The sequence below is a fragment of the Cordyceps militaris genome (assembly GCF_000225605.1).
Source record: "Cordyceps militaris CM01 unplaced genomic scaffold CCM_S00005, whole genome shotgun sequence".
Lineage (NCBI taxonomy): Eukaryota > Fungi > Ascomycota > Sordariomycetes > Hypocreales > Cordycipitaceae > Cordyceps > Cordyceps militaris.
This window is the reverse complement of record NW_006271973.1, coordinates 985,513-1,007,770: the sequence shown is the minus strand read 5'-3', so window position 1 is coordinate 1,007,770 and position 22,258 is coordinate 985,513. Positions and strand designations below refer to the sequence as shown.

The 22,258-nt window shown below is 46.4% G+C and overlaps 6 protein-coding genes across 6 annotated transcripts; 4 read left to right on the top strand and 2 right to left on the bottom strand.

Annotated features, from left to right (window-relative positions):
* Nucleotides 1-872: 872 nt before the first annotated feature.
* Nucleotides 873-2,318, top strand: CCM_06695 (indoleamine 2,3-dioxygenase; the record flags this gene model as incomplete). The annotated part of the gene is made up of 1 exon (XM_006671836.1): nt 873-2,318. One exon carries the CDS (start codon nt 873-875, stop codon nt 2,316-2,318), a length of 1,446 nt encoding a protein of 481 aa, XP_006671899.1.
* Nucleotides 2,319-3,308: 990 nt separating this feature from the next.
* CCM_06694 (DNA-directed RNA polymerase II polypeptide) lies at nt 3,309-7,216 on the top strand (the record flags this gene model as incomplete). The annotated part of the gene is made up of 3 exons (XM_006671835.1): nt 3,309-5,702; nt 5,754-6,982; nt 7,054-7,216. The coding sequence occupies 3 exons, from the start codon at nt 3,309-3,311 to the stop codon at nt 7,214-7,216; spliced, it is 3,786 nt and encodes a 1,261-aa protein (XP_006671898.1).
* Nucleotides 7,217-7,570: 354 nt separating this feature from the next.
* CCM_06693 (cytochrome c oxidase assembly protein) lies at nt 7,571-7,918 on the bottom strand (the record flags this gene model as incomplete). The annotated part of the gene is made up of 2 exons (XM_006671834.1): nt 7,571-7,744; nt 7,823-7,918. The coding sequence occupies 2 exons, from the start codon at nt 7,916-7,918 to the stop codon at nt 7,571-7,573; spliced, it is 270 nt and encodes an 89-aa protein (XP_006671897.1).
* A 374-nt stretch (nt 7,919-8,292) lies between these two features.
* CCM_06692 (vacuolar ATP synthase subunit G, putative) lies at nt 8,293-8,998 on the top strand (the record flags this gene model as incomplete). The annotated part of the gene is made up of 4 exons (XM_006671833.1): nt 8,293-8,421; nt 8,489-8,594; nt 8,666-8,766; nt 8,837-8,998. The coding sequence occupies 4 exons, from the start codon at nt 8,293-8,295 to the stop codon at nt 8,996-8,998; spliced, it is 498 nt and encodes a 165-aa protein (XP_006671896.1).
* A 178-nt stretch (nt 8,999-9,176) lies between these two features.
* On the bottom strand, nt 9,177-11,028 carry CCM_06691 (DUF1716 domain-containing protein; the record flags this gene model as incomplete). Its single annotated transcript, XM_006671832.1, has 3 exons — nt 9,177-10,837; nt 10,897-10,945; nt 11,002-11,028. The coding sequence occupies 3 exons, from the start codon at nt 11,026-11,028 to the stop codon at nt 9,177-9,179; spliced, it is 1,737 nt and encodes a 578-aa protein (XP_006671895.1).
* Nucleotides 11,029-19,186: 8,158 nt separating this feature from the next.
* On the top strand, nt 19,187-21,005 carry CCM_06690 (GTP-binding protein GUF1; the record flags this gene model as incomplete). The annotated part of the gene is made up of 4 exons (XM_006671831.1): nt 19,187-20,229; nt 20,287-20,469; nt 20,545-20,732; nt 20,794-21,005. 4 exons carry the CDS (start codon nt 19,187-19,189, stop codon nt 21,003-21,005), a joined length of 1,626 nt encoding a protein of 541 aa, XP_006671894.1.
* Nucleotides 21,006-22,258: the final 1,253 nt, after the last annotated feature.

The following is a 22,258-nucleotide window of genomic DNA, read 5'->3' as shown; positions in this document are numbered from 1 at the left end:
TTTTTAGAAGTTATATTAAATACTTAATAGTATTATTATAAAGGAAATTTATATATTAAGTAGAAAATAGGCTTTATATATATAGGTACCTATATATATAACGCCTATTTTCTAATAAGGTACTAGATATATTTTCTACTTAATATATAATTTTTCCTTATTATAATACTATTAGGTTATTACTATATATAGAAAAACCTTTATATTTTTTATAAGCTATATTAGAGATATTAATAGTATTATAATAGGGGAAAATTACCGATTAAAAAAGTAACCTATCTAGTACCCTATCTAAAAATAGGCCTTACTTATATACATAGGTACCTACCTACGCCTAGCAGCTTATCTTGTGTTATAAAGACCGAGTAACTATGAAACTGATAAATACCCTATATATAAGTCTAATAATATGGAGGCATGGGCAGCAGCATTGTCCTTGCCACTATTGTCAAACTCCATTATCTTAATTTATACTATACTGAACCCATCTTCCGTATTATTACTTATTCAGCCTAGTCATGTGCCTACGATGGGCCACCGGGGAAGAACGGAGAAGGCTGATTAACATAGGTAGTAGGTACCTAGGTATGTACAAGGTACCTACATACTAACAGCGGCTAAACCGGGGCACCTCGTACATTTTCCTATCGAACAATAATCTCATAGTTACCGGACGCATTCTGCCAGGACAATCCATATGAGAAACTCGTTCGAAGACATTCGAATATCAGACAACCGAGCACTCACTGTCGTTTTTTGAGATTGGTTTGACAACGTCCGCTCTTGTGTTGGTGCGGTAAAACTACGCAACAGCCAATCAAGCTCCTACAGTTGTAGATCCCACAACTTCACGAGCAACAGGAGGGCACAGCATGCTGCCCCCGATTCCAAACCTCGATGACTATGCTCTTTCGACCACGCATGGATTTCTGCCAAACGAGCTGCCGCTTACGCGACTCCCCGACCCATACTACAACAAATGGGAAGCCATCGCCGCAAATCTACCAGCACTGATTCTTAGCCGTCGGCTTCGTAGTGTCATTGACCGGCTACCAGTACTCGATACTATTGGTCTGGAGCACGATGCAGAATGGCGCCGTGCATACTCGCTTCTTTGTTTCATGACGCATGGCTATGTCTGGGCTGGTGACTCGCCCGCAGATCGCGTTCCGCTGCAAATATCCATTCCACTTCTCACAATATCTCATCGTCTTGAGATTCTTCCCGTCGCGACATATGCTGCTGTCTGTCTTTGGAACTTCAAACCGCTGTTCATGAATGAGGACATTGACAACTTGGAAAACCTGGCCAGTCTCAACACATTCACAGGCTCCATGGATGAATCCTGGTTTTACTTGGTTTCAGTCGCTATCGAGGCCCGCGGCGCACCTATACTTGACCTGGGTCTTACTGCCATGGAGGCAGTCAGACTTAATGATAGCTCCCTCGTCACAAACTGCTTATGTGCATTCGCTGAGCGCATGACAGATCTCACAGGTCTTCTTCAGCGTATGCATGAGAGTTGCGACCCAACGGTGTTTTACAATCGAATCCGCCCATACCTTGCTGGCAGTAAGAACATGGGGGAGGCGGGCCTACCTCATGGTGTTATCTATGAAGACGGCTCTGGTACTGAGACGTTCCGACAATACAGCGGAGGCAGCAATGCTCAGAGCAGTCTGATCCAGTTCTTCGATATTTTCCTCGGAATCAAGCACTTCCCTACCGGACAGTTGGCGCAAACCAGCGAATCCGCGTCCAAACGAAACAATTTCATCCAAGATATGCGGCGTTATATGCCAGCACGGCATGCGGACTTTCTCAATGACTGTGAGAATGTGGCTAATGTTCGCTCATATGTTGAAAGTAATACTGGTGATGAGAAGCTGTGCCTTGCATACGACGCGTGCCTTGCTATGCTGAGCGCGTTCCGCGACAAGCATATTGCCATTGTCACCAGATACATCATCAACCCATCACGAGAAGTCCGGTCGAGAAGCCGCAGCCCGGAAGCTACACGAGGTCGCAACAATATCGCCATAGCATCAAGAAAGGGAGACGGCAAATTGCAAAAGGGCACTGGCGGAACTGCTCTTATTCCTTTTTTGAAGCAGGCCAGAGACGAGACTGGTGCTCCGGCAATAGCGGAGTGGACGAAGCGGTTCATGAAGCACCAAGTGAAATCTTCACATCAAAGCGATGTGTTTTCAGCCCAACAAAGTGAAGCGTTGGCGTCAAGGGTAGACGAGGTTCGCGTGAGCGGGCTTGCGCAAACATGGACTATGGAAGATGAAATGGGGGGGATTTGCCAATTTTAACTGAAAATGATACATGTATAAGACTTGTTCAACTCGTGACACATACATGTATCGTATACTTAGCCCCAAAATAACTATTACCGCCGCATAAGAGTGCACAAGCCCGGCCTCATCAGCCACCTATCAAAGGTATTGATTGGTATTGGTATTACTATTTTACGCCGGAATATCCCTGCAAGGGCAAATGGCGCCTGCGGGGACCTATCAAACTTCGTATTTTACAATTCATTCTGATTTTTAATCCGTGCAACAGGACTCGTGGGGCTTTCGCTGGTTAATCGTGGGGTCGGAAACAGAACCGCCCGGGGGCCTATGTACATATAACCTGGACAAGGGAAAAAGACGTGAGAAGGAGCGTAGCGTGGCTATCTCGGCAGCTACCGATTAAAGTAGAGTAGGCGGAAAGTTTTCCCTTATCAATAACTGGAAGATTGCTGAGCAACGACATCTTACAAGGTCGGGCCATTTGCCACATGAGAGGAATATGGTAAGTCGTTTATTTTCATATAGTTAAATAAAATAACTAGAACATGAAAGAGGTCAACGAAATCCAGACGACTACGGGATCAGATTCTGATTAGTCAGGGGTGGAGCTATCTATACCACCCTGGGACTAGCGCGCTTCATTGCTTCACGTCGCGCGCAGAGGCATAACTAGAAAGTCCTCGCCATGGTCTTTTCCCATTTGCGTAAGAGCATCACCCTGATTCTAACCTCAAACTCTCTCCTACACAGTCGTGCGAAGTTGTCTTGATACAGTAGCGTGGATAGCGCCATTCAGCTGCTGTGCTCAGATGCACGCTTAGGTCAACAGGCGTTTGGTCCTAACTGGCCGGTCAGCCTCCTCGCCCACGACCTTTTTGACGGCCCCAGCCTCTCGAACCCCAGCACCAAGCACAAATCATCGCGCGAGCCCCCTCGTCGTGTTTTTGATAGCTAGTCTATACATAGGAAGGCACAAAGCTGCTACAGCAGTCATTTTCGCCCACCATGGCAGACTACGAGGATGAGTACGACTACGAAAACTACGAGGAAGATTCAGGCATTACCCCCGAGGATTGCTGGACTGTTATATCCTCCTTCTTCGAATCCAAGGGTCTCGTATCCCAGCAAACGGCCTCATTCGATGAATTTACTCAAACAACCATTCAAGATCTCGTCAGCGAGTACTCGAAAATCTCCCTTGACCAGCCCAACCCGCCCTCCACCGACGAACGGAAGATCAGTGTCCGCCGATACGAGATTGAGTTTGGTAGCATTATGGTATCGAGACCTTCAATTAGCGAGACCGACGGAACTGTGACTTCACTTCTGCCGTACGAGTGCCGGGATCGCAACCTGACCTACGCCGCGCCGGTTTACATCAAAATAACCAAAAAGGTCCAAGCTGCTGTGGAAACAGAAATCCCTCTGCACGAACTCGATGACGCCCAACATACCGAGTATGCTAAATCTGGCGAGCTACCTACAAGACTGGCATGGGAATCGGAGGATGTGTCAGAGCCCGAAAACGCCAATAAGCCTGACGCTTGGAAGGACATGGTTTTCGTTGGAAAAATGCCAGTCATGGTGAAATCCAAAGTCTGCCACCTAAGCCGCGAGCACGATGAGAACTTGTTTCTTGTCAACGAGTGTCCATACGACCAAGGCGGCTACTTCGTTATCAATGGGAGTGAAAAGGTGCTGATCGCCCAAGAGCGCTCTGCCGCGAATATCGTTCAAGTCTTCAAGAAGGCCCAGCCCAGCCCGTACACTTACACCGCCGAAATTAGGAGCGCTTTGGAGAAGGGTTCGCGCCTCATTTCCAGCATGATGCTCAAGCTCTATGGTAAGGGCGAGTCAGCTCGTGGCGGCTTCGGTCAAACGATCCATACAACACTGCCGTTTGTCAAATCAGACCTTCCCGTCGCCATTGTTTTCCGAGCTCTCGGTGTTGTTTCCGATGAGGACATTCTCAATCACATCTGCTACGACCGAAAAGACTCTCAGATGTTAGAAATGCTCCGACCTTGCATCGAAGAAGCGTTCTGTGTCCAAGACCGTGAAGTCGCTCTTGACTTTATCGGTAAGCGTGGTAACCGAGATCAGGCTGGTCTCGGGCGCGACAAGCGTATTCGTGTAGCACGCGATATTCTTCAAAAGGAGACCTTGCCTCACATCTCTCAAGAAGCTGGTAGTGAGACGCGCAAAGCCTTCTTTATCGGCTACATGGTCCACAAACTGCTACAGTGTGCTTTGGGACGTCGGGAACCTGACGACAGAGACCACTTTGGAAAAAAGCGCCTTGATCTAGCAGGGCCGCTGCTTGCGAAGCTTTTTCGTGGTATCATGCGCCGAATGCACTCGGAGCTTGCCAACTACCTTCGACGCTGTGTTGAGGGTAACCGCCACTTTAACCTAGCTGTTGGTATCAAGCCAGGCACGCTTTCAAATGGCCTCAAGTACTCTCTTGCCACGGGCAACTGGGGAGACCAGAAAAAGGCTGCGAACTCAACTGCCGGTGTATCTCAGGTATTGAACCGATATACTTTCGCCTCCACCCTTTCCCATCTTCGACGTACCAATACCCCCATTGGTAGAGATGGCAAACTAGCGAAACCTCGCCAACTTCACAATACTCATTGGGGTCTTGTCTGCCCCGCTGAAACACCCGAGGGCCAGGCTTGTGGTCTTGTCAAGAATCTATCCCTCATGTGCTACGTCAGTGTCGGTTCGCCAGCAGAGCCGCTTATTGACTTCATGATCAACAGGGGTATGGAGGTAATCGAGGAGTATGAGCCACTCAGATACCCGCACGCTACCAAGATCTTCGTCAATGGTACCTGGGTTGGAGTCCACCAAGATCCCAAGCACCTTGTCGACCAGGTATTTGATACCCGCCGCAAGTCCTACCTGCAGTATGAGGTGTCCCTCATTAGGGACATTCGTGACCAAGAGTTCAAGATCTTCTCTGATGCTGGCCGAGTCATGCGGCCCGTTTTCACGGTGCAACAGAAAAATGACCCAGAGACGGGTCTTGAAAAGGGCCAGCTTGGTCTTACCAAGGACTTGGTCAACAAACTAGCACAAGAGCAAGCGGACCCACCCGATGACTCGGAACTGAAGATGGGCTGGGAGGGTCTTATCAAAGCTGGCGCGATCGAGTATTTGGATGCTGAGGAAGAGGAGACATCAATGATCTGCATGACTCCAGAGGACCTGGAACTCTACAGACTTCAAAAGGCGGGGTTATCCGTTGATGACGACCACGAAGGCGGGGATTTGAACAAACGCCTGAAGACTAAGACCAACCCAACCACTCACATGTATACCCATTGCGAGATCCATCCAAGTATGATCTTGGGTATTTGTGCAAGCATTATTCCTTTCCCAGACCACAACCAGGTAAGTCTTCATCTTATACACGTTGGCAATTCTGGAACTAAACAAACTTAGTCTCCTCGCAATACCTACCAATCTGCAATGGGTAAACAAGCCATGGGCTTCTTCTTAACGAATTACTCTCGCCGTATGGATACCATGGCAAACATTTTGTACTACCCCCAAAAACCTTTGGCCACGACCAGATCTATGGAGTTCTTGAAGTTCCGAGAACTCCCTGCCGGCCAAAACGCCATCGTCGCTATTGCTTGCTATTCCGGCTACAACCAGGAAGACTCCGTTATCATGAACCAGAGCAGTATCGATCGCGGCCTCTTCAGAAGCCTGTTCTTCCGCTCTTACTCTGATCAGGAGAAGAAGGTTGGTTTGAATTATACGGAAATATTCGAAAAGCCATTCCACCAAAGCACTCTCCGGATGAAGCACGGCACCTATGATAAACTTGATGAAGATGGTATCGTCGCCCCTGGTGTTCGTGTCTCCGGCGAAGACATTATTATCGGCAAAACTGCTCCGATTGACCCAGAGACTCAAGATTTGGGCACGCGCACCACGGCGCACCAACGGCGTGATATCTCAACACCCCTTCGCAGTACAGAAAACGGTATTGTTGATCAAGTCATTGTAACTGTCAACGCCGATAACGTGAAATATGTCAAAGTCCGAGTTCGCACGACCAAGATCCCCCAAATCGGTGATAAATTTGCCTCACGACATGGTCAAAAGGGCACTATCGGTGTAACATACCGACAGGAAGACATGCCGTTCACGAGAGAAGGTGTCACGCCTGATATCATTATCAACCCACACGCTATCCCCTCTCGCATGACAATTGCCCATTTGATCGAATGCCTTTTAAGCAAAGTTTCGACCCTAGAAGGCATGGAAGGTGATGCTACTCCATTTACCGATGTCACTGTCGATTCTGTGTCAGACCTGCTGCGTAAGCATGGCTATCAGTCGCGCGGTTTCGAAATTATGTACAACGGCCACACCGGTAAGAAGCTCCGTGCCCAGGTCTTTTTTGGACCTACCTATTACCAGCGTCTACGTCACATGGTGGACGACAAAATTCACGCCCGTGCGCGTGGCCCTGTGCAGATCATGACTAGACAGCCGGTGGAAGGTCGTGCAAGAGATGGTGGATTGCGTTTCGGTGAAATGGAGCGCGATTGCATGATTGCGCACGGTGCTGCGGCTTTCTTGAAGGAGCGTCTGTTTGAAGTCTCAGATGCATTCAGAGTGCATATCTGCGAGATCTGCGGCCTGATGACGCCGATTGCGTAAGTGGCTCATTCATTGCCATGGTTCATTGCCATCTTAAACCACAACAAGTAACTGACACTCTCAACAGAAACCTTTCAAAGCAATCTTTTGAATGCAGACCTTGCAAGAACAAGACAAAAATTGCACAAATTCACATTCCGTACGCTGCCAAGCTTCTGTTCCAGGAGCTTCAATCGATGAATATTGCAGCACGCATGTTCACGGACAGATCTGGTGCCTCTATCCGGTAAAGGGCGGCCGAAGGTTGGAGTGGTGAGATGCACCTGTATTATACCTTTTTCGGTCTTTTTTTCGGGGGGGGGGTATAAACACCAAAAGTTTCATGATAATATCCCCCAAAAAAACATTTACTAGTCAAGCCAGGCGCGAGTTTCAGTGGGAGAGGAGGAAAAAGGATGTACAGTACAACATAGCGAATTTGAGACAACGGCGAAGAAATGTCACTGCTTGTTGGGCTCCAGCTATAGCATTGTATCAACATTCGAATACGAGATATAGTGAGCAGGTATTTACAAAGGTAATTTTCGTAATCTGTCGTAATTTACATGATGTACAGAGCTCGTGCATGTTGGCCAGTCAGCGGACTACGACTTGTCCATACCGCCGCCATCACTTTGTATCGGTATCTCTAATGAGCTGTGGACATTTTGCTCTTGTTTATATTCTTCTTCCAGTGCCTTTTGCATATCAAAATCGAGCTGGCGTTCGCGCTTGATTCGCTGTTGTTCCATATCGCGGACGACACCTTGGTGCATAGCCTGCAACCTCAAGTCGTCAGCATGCATGATTATGGGACGCCGGCTTTCCCCTTGCCAGTTGACAAAATTTTCACATACCTGCTGCTCGAAATTTTGCTGGAAATGAACAAAGACAATGGTAGTGGCTGCAAAGAGCGAGGTGCCCAAAAGGGTCAGTTTTGAAGCTCGAGACATGGCTTGTGACGCGCGTCTAATGTTCTGGACCGCTACTCTCTTCTTCGGTTTCCCAATTGGCAAATGGAGTTAATGTCTGATTAGAGCCAGCAGTTGGGTATTGGGTGACCTCGATGGGTGGGAAGCTCCGGTTTTGGATCATGCTGCGTTGCCAACGACGAAGAGCAAGGTCACCAGAAAATGCCCCACTGAAGCTCTGGTGCGCCCACTCTCCGGCGAGGAACCGTTAATCACCGCCGCCATCGTCACTCTGCAACCTCATCAAACCGCCCATCAATCTTGACCGATCCTACTTCGAGCGCCAATTCACTTTCGAACCGCCCCCCTCCCCCTCCCCCCCGAATCATAAAAGAACACACCCTTCTTATCCCAATATGGTCAGCGAAGACGCCACCCCTCATCCCCTGTTATTGAGCGGCACATCATCACTATATGGTTTCACTCCAGTAACTGACCCGTTGCAGTCGGCCCAGAACTCGGCAGGCATCCAGACCCTCCTCGATGTGTGTGATTTACCACACGGTAGCCCCCTGGAAATTTTGACCAGCAACCTCGCTAACGTAGCCATAGGCTGAGCGCGAAGCTTCCAAGATTGTGCAAAAGTGTGAGCTGCGGCGATACCGCCTCTCGGTTGTTAAGTCTGCTAACGAATTTTTCAATCACCTAGCCAGAGAATGTGCGTACAAGAGTGTCCCTACCTCGAAACCGGCCACTGTGATTTCGGGAGTCTTTAACACTTCCATATAGTCCGCACGAAACGTGTCAAGGAAGCCCGTGACGAAGCCAAGAAAGAAATTGCCGAATACAAGGCCAAGAAGGAGGATGAATACAAGAAGTTCGAGATTGAGGTGCGTTACCAATCTACAATTATCCAATATGTGTGCGAAACCAGCTCCTAACTTGTTTCAACCACAACAGCACAGCAAGGGCAACAAGCAAGCCGAGGACGAGGCGAACAAGGAGGCTGACAAGCAAATCAAGTATATTAAAGAGGCTGGGAAGTCGAAGCAGGATGCGGTTGTTAAGAAGCTCCTAGCCGCCGTCTTCGACGTGAAACCCGTAGCCCCTGCCCCTGCCTAAGAACAGTTGCGCTCGCCCGCGACGGACCTTCTTGGGGTGGCGTTGAGGCTAGACGTCTACGATTGAGACAATGACATTGTGATGCTGGCACTCGCTTTCTAGGTTGTGTTATACAAGTTTCCTATATTACTCCCTTATCGCCACAACATAGATAGATTGATCCCTAATATTCGGAAGCTCATTGGAGAGACTCGATCAATGCACCCAACATGTCATTGAAATCTTGATTATCCTCCTCGTTTGTGTCCAGTCCTTCCTTCTGCTCTAGCAGTAGCAGTCGTAACGAGCCTAGATCCTCATCACGATTTGTCAACAGATTCCCGATGATCTTTTTGGCACCATTGTCCTCTGCTACAAGCCATGCGAGGATGACTGCAATTAGCTGCAGCGTAAAGAGTCCGTTATCAAGTCTAGCGGCGAGGACCTCAAAGTCATGCGCTTCCTCGTTATCGCCCTGTGACAACATAATATTGACCTGCCGCGTAGCTGAGGCTACTTTAGCTTGGTAATTGTGGAAGAGCATAACCAACTTGGTGGTCTTTTCATAGCTTTTTTCCACGAATTTGGCAAGAGTCCGGATGCGTTCTGCAGACTCAGCGGGGAAGCGTCGCAGCATATTTGAGAATATACTGACAAGGTGGTCAATGAGTCTCTGTTCGTGTGTCTTCATAAAGGCAGAGAACAAATTTTTCAGCCCTCCGGCATCAACAACTTTTGTACAAATATCAACGCCAAGAGGACCAGCGGCGGCATGGTCGAGCAGACGTAGTGCTGGAGGTTTGGCCTTTTTGCCCTCTTTCAGCATGATGAGGCAAAGCTCAACACCTTCAGCTTCCAAGAATTTGCTTTTACCAATATCTGAATCCACGATGCATGTCAAGGCCTCGAACAAATTCTCCATGTACTCTTCTTCATTGCCACTTTTGTTGGGATCTCGTCTGCGATACTGAGCGATGAGCTGTAGAAGACTGTCTACTGCATCGGCCTCCGCAAGTGCCTTTTTGCTGCTGTCCGAAGTTTGCGCCAAGATAGCAAGAATTTCAGCGGCATACTGCTTGTTCTGTGTCACGTTGGTTTCCTGGCGCTGAATGCGCTGAATGAGCCAATGTATTAGACGCTTTTCGTTGCTGATCCGAGCAGCTACTTGGCTCCTCGAGCAAAAGTTTTCCAGTATACCCATAGCATAGTAAATACCATTCCGGTCGGGTTCATCGTCTTCATCTAGCCGCGAGAAGTTGGATACGAGAAGGTCGAGTAGGCTAGCCTCCATAAGGGCGTCTACCAGTTCACTCCATTGTTCATCTTCAGCAGCGACGTCTTCGTCGGTGAGCTCGCCGATGATTTCGATAGCAGAAATCGCAATATCCGTGTTCTCGTGCGCCAGCAGGCCAACAAGACTTCCAGCGCAGCCGAGTTTCACGAAGTCGATGTATAGTTCGGGATGTTCAGCCAAAATCGAGAGGCCTTTGATGTCTAAGTCTAGGTCTGCTTCGCTTCCAATAAATCTTTGAGGCTCGTTCTCGAATTTGGCTCGCAGCTCGGCGTTTCGTGTGATGTGCTTCTCGAAGTTGAGGGCGGTCTTACGCAGCCATCCAGCGTCGACTTGCTCTGCCGCAGCGCCCGCACCTGCATCGTCAACGTAGTCAAGGATTTGTGATTCTTTCTTGCTGATACCACCTCCGAAGAAGCGTCCCTCTTCGTCTTCGCCGCCAGCATCGTCGGGTGGTAGGCCTGGCCGGAAATCCGGCACCTCTCCATCTTCAACCACATCGTCTTCGACGCGGGCATGGCGGGTTGAATCACCGTCGATCGATAATCGGCTATATTTGTGTATTTCCTCTATTCTCGGTTAGCGTGTACTATTTACATGAACGTCATTGCAGCCCCGGGGTGCATACTTGGGTCGCGTAAGGTATCAAGCTTTCTTTTATTCTGAAGCCTTGCGCTCTGTTGGGCTGGTTAGTGGCTGTGTTTGCATGGCGTTTTTTGCTTTTCCCTGTTACCTTGAATATATCGTCGACGCTGGCCATCATGCTGGAGATTCATTCGTATACGCTCCGAAGCGCCTTGCGAGTTGTATTGTCTAGACAACTCGACGACAAAGCGGTCGTGACAAGCTTGGTTTTTAGCGGTGGGGGCCGTCACAGATGTCCTGCTCTTCCTGACTTACCTCGTCCGAATTTTTGCACCGGCTGCACTGATATCAAACCTGCCTGTAGGTTCTGAAGTACGATTTTATGCGCATGCACAATACAGCAAATTGCTGGTGGATGTTTCGGCGATTATACAGTGAGTGGGGTGACAGAAGTCACGCCCAATTCCCAAAAGGCGCCACATCGTCAACATCGACACCCCTTTTCTAACACACTATTTTATAGCTAAATTACACCTTATTTAAATATAATATTAGTTAAGCTTATATAATTAATATAAGATATAGTTTTTCTATTTTAATACTTTATATACTATCAAACCTGTTAGGAAGCGCGGGAGCATCGCGTCGGGGCCCGAGACGATCGATCAGAGCCGCGAGTAGAGAGCGCATCGCGCGCACATCACTAGCGAGTCCCCTAAGAACACTCACTAGCTTGCTCTAAACGGCAGACGCACCTAGAGACAGGCGCGCCTTATAAGCTAGAACTAGGCTAGAGGGTATAGTAAGAGTAGCTATACTATAGGTACACTTCCTAGTTATACTACCTATAGTATAGTATTAATAGATAGCTATATTATATAGCTAAGTATATTCTTTATCTTCCTTTCTAAAGAAATTATTAATTATATTAAAAGGCTAAATTAAAGCCTTAGGCTTAGACTAGGTAACTAATTAAGCCTAAATAGTAGTTATAGACTTAGTAATAAAAGTATAAATATAAAGATAAGAAAGCTTTTTCTCTATATATTAAGAATAAGAGTTTAAGTTTAAAATTATATTAATTAGCTATTAAATAAGGAAGTAAAAAAAAAAACCTACTTTTTAGCTTATAGTAAACTAACTACCTTTTATTTATAAAAGGTAGATAATTTATATAGGGAATCTATATAAGACTAATACTTATAAGAGTAAGATAATATATTCTTTTTATAGGCTTCTTTTCTAGACTTTTATTTACTTTTCTTTTCTTCTTCTTAGGCTATTAAATTAAAGGGGATAAAGTAAGTAATATAGTCTTAATAGTCTTTAAAGAACTAATAAAAATAAGAAGGGGAACCTTAAAAATACTAATATAATATTATAGGTTAAGAGTAAACTAGAGGGAAGATAAGAAAAGAGACTAAGCTATTTAGAATAAACTATAGAAACTAGGAGATAGACTAGTAGGTTATAGTAAAGTAAAGCTAATTAATAATACTTCCTATAAGGTATTCTAGAACTATAAGCCTAGACTTAAGTAGAAGATCTAATATAGAAGGAGATATAATACCTTATAAGTTCTTAACTAATAGGTAAAGTATATTAGTAAGTATAAGAAGCTTAAGAAATAAAGGTAAGTATATATAGAAGTAAATAAAAGCTATAATACTAATAGCTAAGGAGCTAGAAGGATTAGTAAAGAAACTAAAAGCCTTTTTTTAATTAAATATAAAAATAGGTAATAATAAATAAGATATTATAAAGTAACTATATAGAGTTAATTAATAAAGAATAATAAAATCTAATAAAGAAAAAGAAAAAGAAAAAAAAAGCACCTTTTATCCCTTACTAGCTATTAGCTAGTAACTAATAAAGCTTTAAATTATTTATTTATATAAAGTCTTATTAACTATAAATAAGATTAAAATAATAACTTATTAATTATATACTAATTAATAAAAAATAATAATAACTATAAGTATTTAAATAAAGTATAATTAAAATTATTATTTAGTTTTTATTAAAAACTAATAGTTATAAAGAAAATATATTTATTTATTTATTAAATCTTATTATATAATATAAACTAATAATAATAAAAATTAAAAATAACCTTTAAGAGTATTACTATAATATTCTTTATAGAATATACCTTAAGCCTATATAAATAAAGTATAAGGTATTAAGAGTAAAAAAGAATAGTAGGTAAAGATAAGAGTTAAAAGCTTTTAAAGGAAAGGAGAGATAAAGGTATTATAAAAGCTAGAAGACTATAATAATAATTAAGCTTAACTAGCCTAAAGACTTATAAGGCTAAATATAACCCCCCTTAATATAAATAAAAATAAAGAGAAAGGAAAAGAATTAAGAGGTTAAGAGATTAAGAGGATAATAGGCTTAATTAGTCTAGAAATATATAGGATTAAATATAGCCCCTTTAATATAGATAAAAACCTAAAAGGAGGGGAAGTAATTAATAGGCTTAGCTAGCTAGAATAATATAAGCTAAATATAGGTTAGGATATAAATAAAAACTTAATATATAGTATTAAAAGAGGTCTTACTAGACCCCTATATACTTTAGAATAAAACTATAAAGAATCCTATAAAATATAGATAAGGTTTTCTTTTAAATACTTTAGTTTTTCTTTACTCTATAATTAATAAAAGTATTAGATAGGTTATTTAGCCTAATTAGTATATAAAAATTAAAATTATTATTACTTTATATACTATTTATTATTATTTATTTATTTATTAAATTACCCTAATTAGACCTTATAGTTCTTTTAGTACCTTAATAAACTTATAAGTACTAGAAAAACTATAGTAGTAAATCCCTTATACTAGTACCTTACTATACTAGGTATAGACCTAGTATATTTTTATACTATAAAATAAACTTTTAAATATCTATAGTAATTTTAATTAAGAAAAAAAATAACTAATTAAAATTATAAAGAATTACTAGCTTTATATTTTCTAACTTTTTTTAAAAGTATCTCTAAAGGTATAAAATCTAGAAGTAAATAGAAGATTACTTTTATTTATAAAGACTTATAAGGTATTATAATAGATAGTGATTTTCTAAAAATTCTAACTTTTGCTTTAAGAGACTACTATAAATTAGTTAGGCTCGAGCCGACTCCGGACTAGTCCTGGGCGCGCTACGGGCGCGCCCCCTTTTATACTGTAGGAGATAGGTAAGCTAGCTTTTCCCTCCTCGCTTACTTCGTAAGAGAGTTAATACATTAATAATACTACCTAGGTCTTTGGGCATTTGTCGTAACAGTCACAGGATGAACTGTAGATAACTAACTAAGTGTCTTTCATCATCCTTGCTGGCAAATATATCAAGAGAAGCGTGGCACCCCTTACCATAACACCCCCCCACAAACGTAATTCATCCAACACTTACGTACCTACTACCTACTAGGTACATCTAGGCAACCCCTGACCTATCTTGCGACCCTGTATGCCATCGGGGCTATTTCACTACCTAGGGATCAATTTATTAAACAATTCGAGATATTCACTGCCCCTCTCACCTTAATCGCGGCTGCAACTTCTTCGTCGAGACAATTGAACGAGTATCTTACATTCGCTAGAACGGCAATGGCCCCGCCTCCTCTGGAGTAGGAAATCAGCCATTGTCCTGTTTGTCGCAACACTAGGGGGCGACCTCAACGACCAGTACGGAGTCCTGCGCCGTCGTGTCTGTGCAGGTGCGCCAAAGCGACTGCGGCACTATCCGAACCAAAGGATGCCACAACACCAACCACCACACGACCACACAGGGCCGCCGATCTCGACGCCGACTGCTTCAGCCGAGACCGACGACATTGATCAAGGCGCCATAACTGCGTCTGTCGCAGCAACAACCTCGAGGGCCACCAGCGCCAACCCTATCACCTACCCGAAGTCGCCTTTCTCTCCACCCTCATCCCATCTCAAAACGGATTCTCGCTCGACTGTCTCCCGTCCGCCTAGAACCTCGTCACTACTGCCACCGCCTCGACGTTTGCGCAAGCTGTCCATCGTAGGTGACGAGCTCCCGGACAGCATCGAAGCCGCATCAGCCACCGATGGTTACTGGCACCAACACACCACCGCCATAACAGAGGACGACCCTTGTGATCTTCTCACATCCACGGATCACGACGGTCACTGGAGCGCTACCTATCCGAATTATTACGAAACTTACCAAAGGCCCAGTCCGAATCCAAACGACTTATTCGAGGAACCCGTTTCGCAAGGTCTCTCGTATTCACCGCAACATAACACTACCAGACCTTCACTAAGAGAGGCGGAGGCTGGCCACCTCCACGCCAACCGTGCAGGCCAACAGTCGCAGCCTATCGCTAGTGCCTCGTCATTCGTGCGTCTGCCACCGCTTGAACTACTCCCGCCACTCGATAGGGAGCTTGTGGGGTCATCATCACCAATCGTGGATAGGCCGCATATCGAGTCCTCGCCACCTGAAGAGTCCAGCGCCCAGATGCCCCAGGAAGCACCACACGACGGCCAAACGATGCGCAGCCATGGCCGCCGTCGCAGCTCAAAAGGAGGCAACGATGCCGACAAGGGAAAGGCAGTCAAGCCGCCGTCCCAAAAAGCAATGCTCTCGCGTGCCCTTCAAAAGGCAAACACGGCCGTCCAGCTTGACAATGCACAAAACCTTGAAGGTGCTCGATTCGCCTACTCCGAAGCCTGTGAACTTCTGCAACAGGTATTGCGAAGGACATCCGGCGATGAAGATAGGCGGAAGCTGGAAGCAATTGTGAGTAAACATGGCTACGTAGTAGCCAGCCAAGACGACTAGAACTAATACCACGACAGCGTCAAACGTATGCGAGCCGAATAGAAGAACTAGACCAAATAGGGCTGTTGAAGGACCAGGATACGGCATCAAAAGCGCTCCCTGCTAGACCCGGCAGCGACGAATACAGTCCGAAGCCGGCTCAGATTCAATACAGCGCCATGAGCATCACATCTGCCGTAATGAATCCTGACGCAAGCAAACGGGCAGAGGACCCAACCCCAAACCGAGACCCTCGACGACCAACTTCGCCACCATCCTACGCTCGACAGCACATCAACGACCAACCACCGCCCAACATCAGAGCCACGGAGTGGCATCGCTCGGCTTCGAATGGGCAGCAAGGCATGCTGCAATCATCATTTTCAAAAAACAGCTCTCGCCCCAATCACACCCCCACAGTCTCACAGGAGCAAGCTGTCGACATGCCACAGCCGTTGAATCGGGCAGCTTCGCCACTCAAAAGCCCTCCAGTGCAGTACCTCAGGTATGAAAAAACCCATGGCCACTCTAGGCAAACTGGTTCGAAGGACAAGCTTAGTCATGCTCGTGATAGCAGTCAAAACTCATGGCTTGATGGAGTTGGCGAATCCGGAGGCTCAACAGCATCATCAATTCACTCGAGAAACTCTTCGCAGGGGTTGCGAAGAAAGCATCTGCGAGGTGTAAGTGGCAATACTGAAACCGAGTTCGACACTGCCCTTGACGCCGCAATCGAAGCGGCCTATGATGACGGGTACGAGCCCATGGGCATGGCCGATTTGGTAGAAAGAGATACAGGCGAAGAAGCCGTGGCAAGAGTTCTGCGAAGAGTCGAGATTGCACGCGAACGAGTTCGCCAAACGGAGCAAGAAACTCTCTCCCTTTCCAACGGCGCAGACATGATTGAATTGCTCTCACCCAGGCATTACAAGCTCCCAAATACTCAAAATGGCTTCTCTGACGGTAACTCATCAGACGATGAAGAGCGTATGCTGGAGGAAATGGCTCGTGACTACGACATTGGTGATTTCACAATGAGTGAAGCAGTGCCCATGACTGTGGGCCGTGGTGAGGAACGCAGACCATCCGCGCAACAGAGCGAAATTCAACCCGAACCAAGACCTCAGGCCGAGCTTGTACGACCTCTGATGGAGAGGAAGTCGATTTCTAACATGATCAAAGGGCTAGGGCCAAGTCTGCCACCGCCCAGTACCTCGCTGCCCGAACTTCCACCGCCTCGTGGCACATCCCCCATGCAGAGTGTCAGGAATCGACGCTTATCCGGACAGAACCCCAAGCAACTGAAGATCGACACCACAAAGCCTAGCCCGAGCCCGTTAGCTGTTCATTCGCACTCTGATCAGCCGATTGTTGCCCACGAGCAAGGAAATGAACGTCCTTCTACAGCAACTGGTCGCATTCCTACTGTTTCCCTCGCCCGTTCACCTCCATCCATAGATGCTGCTTCTTCTGACCCGTCGAGTCTTGCCTCGCTGGGGGGTTATCGAGCTCCCGTAGACCAAGATGAGGGCGCATCGGCCAAACCGGCTTCGCCAACCACTTCTAGCAGCAAGTTGCGGAAGAATTTCTCATCTTCTAGCCTACGCAGCATGAAGATCAGAAACATGTCGTCGTCGAACTTTGAAGATCCATCAGATATGTCTCCCGGAACACCGTCGAGCAACCAATTCGGCGGCTCAAGAACCCCGGCGGTACCCACCATTCCGACGCCCATGAGCTCAGAGTTCCGAGACAACCTCGACTCTTCATCGACAGGGGCCCGCCTGTTTGATGACCACTTCCATCAGCCTACGAGCCCTGGCACGATAAACAATGCACCTCCAGATGCCCCGGTCCCGCTAGAATCCTGCCCGCACGACTTTATGCTCCGACCCTTCTGGCTTATGAGGTGCATATTCCAGACCTTGGTGCACCCTCGAGGTGGCTATGTCAGCACAAAGCTGTTTGTTCCTCGTGACGTATGGAAGGTGAAGGGCGTGAAGTTGAAGAACGTCGACGACAAAATTGCGAACTGTGACCTGCTTACAGCCGCCCTTCTTAAACTAGCCCGGGTAGATACGTGCGACGCGGACGCTGTCCTAGAGGAGATGCAATCGCTAGAAGGTATTCTCGAGCAGGTGCAGGCCTCATTGACTCGCAAGCTTGGAAATGATGTCGGGGTCCAGGGCTCAGGGTCACTTTTCAAAGAGGCAGGCGGCGACGGAGACGGTGCTTCCGGCGTCCCGCGTTCAAGCAGCGTATCTACCAAGCCATCCTTTTCGTGGCGACGCCTAAGATCCAAGAGCTCGGGGGTTGCGCTTAGTGGCGCGTACAACAGCAGCAGGACGGTTGTGGGAGATGCGGTCAAAATGGAAACAGGCATGCCCAGTTTGCCCATGACGGCTCAGCCAACAAGCCGTCCGCCGAGACGTGAGCTTAGCCAAGCGCTATTCGTTGGACCTAATGCAAACTATATGAACTCACTTGCGCGCTTATTCGATGCTGCCCAAGCCGTTGGTAAGTAAAAGATCGCCTATGAATTTGAACCTTGTCTACGATTAGATTGACCAACATGTTGCAGATCAGATTGCTCGCCAGGTAGACGACCCCGGTCTGCGTCATGCGGACAAGACGCAAGTTGGCTTGGAGCTTTGCACGCGCCATGCTGCCGAATTTTTTGGTTTTTATATTTGTCGATTTGCCTTGGCTGACCTTGGTCTGCTACTAGAGAAGTTTATCAAGAGAGGGAGCGAATGGGTTTTAGCGTAAATAGCGTATGGCGAATTTGCCCTTAGAATATAGGTGTAGCAGGGACACATCACTTGCATATAACAACAGCTGGACTTAGATGCATTTGATGCCGTGCAATTCAGTTACTCGACCCAGCTGGCAAAATCGACGCTGTGACTGAGAATCACTTTTTTGGATGACGAATCAGGTGTATATTAGTACCTCGGCCGTCTAATATTTGTGCTGTTGGCGGCGCGTTGTGAAAAAAAAAGTTGGACCCAGCAAGCACCTCAACAAGTAAGTAACTACACACAAGCGCAAACAGCTTTAAAATAGCGCTACAGACCTTCCAGTAGATGACAGAGTCGAAATTCCTACATGAACTGGGTCGGGAAGGCTGCGCGAGCATGGACTCGAGGATGCTTGACTCACTGGTGCCCCATTGCATGCCGCAGACTGGACTTCGCCGTCTCCTATCCAACATGGAGACAGCACTTTGCTTCGAAGTCAAAACCAACGCCAGCCGAACTCGAAGCGCGCATAACAGCCATTCCTATTCAGCGATATAGGAATTTCTGCATAGTAGCGCACATTGACCACGGGAAAAGCACTCTAAGCGACCGGCTACTCGAGCACACGGGCACTATTTCGGCGAGTGACGCGAACAAGCAAATTCTGGTACGTTGACATCGCTGGCTCCAGGAAAGGGATTATGGACCAAGTGTAAAAAGCTCACCATCGGTAGGACAAACTCGATGTCGAAAGAGAACGTGGCATCACAGTCAAGGCGCAGACGTGCACAATGCTTTATAACTACAAGGGGGAGGATTATCTGCTGCACTTGGTCGACACACCTGGCCACGTCGACTTCCGGGCCGAAGTAACTCGCTCATATGCCAGTTGCGGCGGCGCCATTTTGCTCGTGGACGCAAGCCAAGGCATCCAGGCACAGACAGTTTCAAATTTCCATTTGGCCTTTGCGCAGAATCTGGCACTGCTACCTGTTGTCAACAAGATTGATATGCCGTCGGCCGATATTCCCTCCGTCTTGAAACATATCAAAGACAGCTTCGAGTTGGACCCTGAAGAAGCTGTTCTTGTCAGCGCAAAGACAGGCAAAGGCATTCACAGAGTGCTTCCAGCGGTTATCGAGAAGATGCCCCCTCCAGTGGGCGATCGCAGCAAACCGCTGAAAATGCTTCTGGTGGATTCTTGGTACGACAATTTTCGTGGTGTTGTTCTGCTTGTGAGGGTCTTTGATGGCACGATCCGGGCAGGGGATAATGTTGTATCGCTTGGTACTGGCATGAAGTACACCGTCGGGCAAGTTGGCGTGCAATTTCCGGACGCAACACCACAGAAGGTCTTGGGTGCCGGGCAGGTTGGCTACGTTTACTTTAATCCTGGAATGAAACAAATACAAGATGCCAAGCTGGGAGACACTTTCACGGTCACTGGCAGCGAAGATGTCGTCGAGCCATATCCTGGCTTCGAGGAACCCAAGCCCATGGTCTTTGTTGCTGCCTTTCCAACCGACCAGGGAGACTACAGCAGGCTCGCAGATAGCATTAACCAATTGGTGCTTAACGACCGCAGTGTAACACTTCAGAAGGACCATTCAGAGGCACTAGGGGCGGGCTGGCGCCTTGGGTTCCTGGGTAGCCTGCACTGCTCAGTTTTCCAGGATCGTCTCAGGCAAGAGCATGGCCGGAGCATCATCATTACAGAGCCTACCGTCCCAACCAAAATCATATGGAGCAACGGCAAGGAGGAAGTAGTGCAGAATCCTGCCCTCTTCCCTGATACTTCGCACCCGCTTGTGAAAAGCTCACAGCTACTGGAGCCGTAAGTCTATCACGAGCCGAGTGCGTACACACAAGACTAATCAGCAGCGTCAAACAGGTTTGTCAAGGCGACCATCACGGTACCCGAGGAGCACCTCGGACGCGTGATTGAGCTTTGCGAGGCAAATCGGGGGCAGCAGAAGGGTATCGAGTTTTTCAACAAAGATCAAGTCATTCTTGTGTACGATATACCCGCCGCTCAGCTGGTGGAAGACTTTTTTGGAAAGTTGAAAGGATCGAGGTACGTCGTGCATATCACGCAGTTACGAACCGAACCGGTGATGGAAATGAACTGACCAAAATCACACCCCAACAGCAAGGGATATGCCACACTTGACTATGAGGAAGGCGGTTGGCGAGAAAGTAAACTTTGTAAAGTACAGTTGCTCGTGAACAAGCAACCTGTCGATGCCATATGCAAAATTGTCCATGCCTCTCAAGTCGAGAGGGTAGGCAGACAATGGGTCACAAAGTTCAAAGAGCATGTTGATAGGCAAATGTTTGGTAAGTGGTGATGGTGATGTGATGGTAACTAATAACTGTGCTAACTTGAAGAATTACACAGAGGTTGTTATCCAAGCGATCTCAGGCAATAGAATCATTGCTCGTGAGACTATCAAGCCATTTCGTAAAGATGTGCTTGCAAAGTTGCACGCTAGCGATATCACCAGAAGACGAAAGCTGCTCGAGAAGCAAAAGGATGGTAGAAAGCGGCTACAAGCCGTGGGAAATGTTGTGATTAACCAATCAGCTTTTCAGGATTTTCTTGCGAAGTAGATGTATTCTAGTGAATAAGTATTAAGCGTTTATACTCTTTATATTATGGGTATTAATAATTATAAAGTAGAAAATTAGGCCTATTCTTAAATTGGTGTGCTGAAATAATTTATTTTCTAGTGCTTTATTAACGTGCATCTGTGTTCCTATGAATATTTTTTCTTAAAGAAACGGTTCGTAAAGCAGTATTATTAGTCACTAGCCGTCCTAGGTGTGTCTCATACTAGTGGTAGTAGCTATGTGGTTTTTTTTTTTTTGGTCATCGAAAGTTGCCTAACGTTGCCATACTATGTTCGATAAAAGCAATATGGGGTGCCTAGTGATCACCATGTACTTAAATGCACATTATAACCATGTGACAAAATTCAGACGCAAGATTTTTCTAGTACCGCTGTTTTTATTTTATCTCTCTAGACCTAGCTTTTATGCGATCTTTTCTTTTTTTCTTTTGTAATGTGGTCTAGCTAGGTAGTAAAATAGCGCCAATCTCCGCTACCCTCTTTCGTGGTAATTAATGTTATCACTATGTTCAGAGTTCCTAAAGCAATTGAAAACTACGATATCGAAATACTATAAAGGACTTGAGAAAAATATGGCGATTAGACAGGAGCCGCGTGATAAAAGGGGGCAAAATTTAGCAGCAGCACCTACCATCAGGTATATACGCCAAGCCGTCCTGGCGCTAAGCTTGTTGTGAGTCTTCCTGACTGACGACTAGGTATGGAGGTATATATATAGCACCATGAATGACTCTAGGCCCTGTTCTTTATTCGGCATGCGAAAGCTTTCGGGGGATTCTTATCGCATGTCAATTTCACCGCAACGTTTCAATTTAACAAGCTAGGTACCTAACCCGCGCTAAAGTGATATGCAAGTTTGTGTCGACGCCTTCTTCCACCTCCGCTTCGTAACCTATACACTGACGTGGATGTACTATGATATGTATCTAGGGCAAGATAGAGCACCAGCAAGCACTCTTGCTGGCGCGCGCATATGATATGCACGGTCGGGCATTGCCGTTGGAAATTGTCAAGCGTGGGGACACATTTCTATAGAGTAACTGTGTAACAGAAACTGAGGGTCATGACAGTAACAAGCTACGCGAGTGTTACTCACTCAACCTGGGTTAGATCTCCTTCGTCCTGTATTGCCGATTTTCACAAGTATTCTTCAGCCGCAATACTCTCTGCTGAATCACGCAAACAATTAGCCGTGGTCGGCGTTAGTTCATCAGCCCGACCGATCGCTTGGGG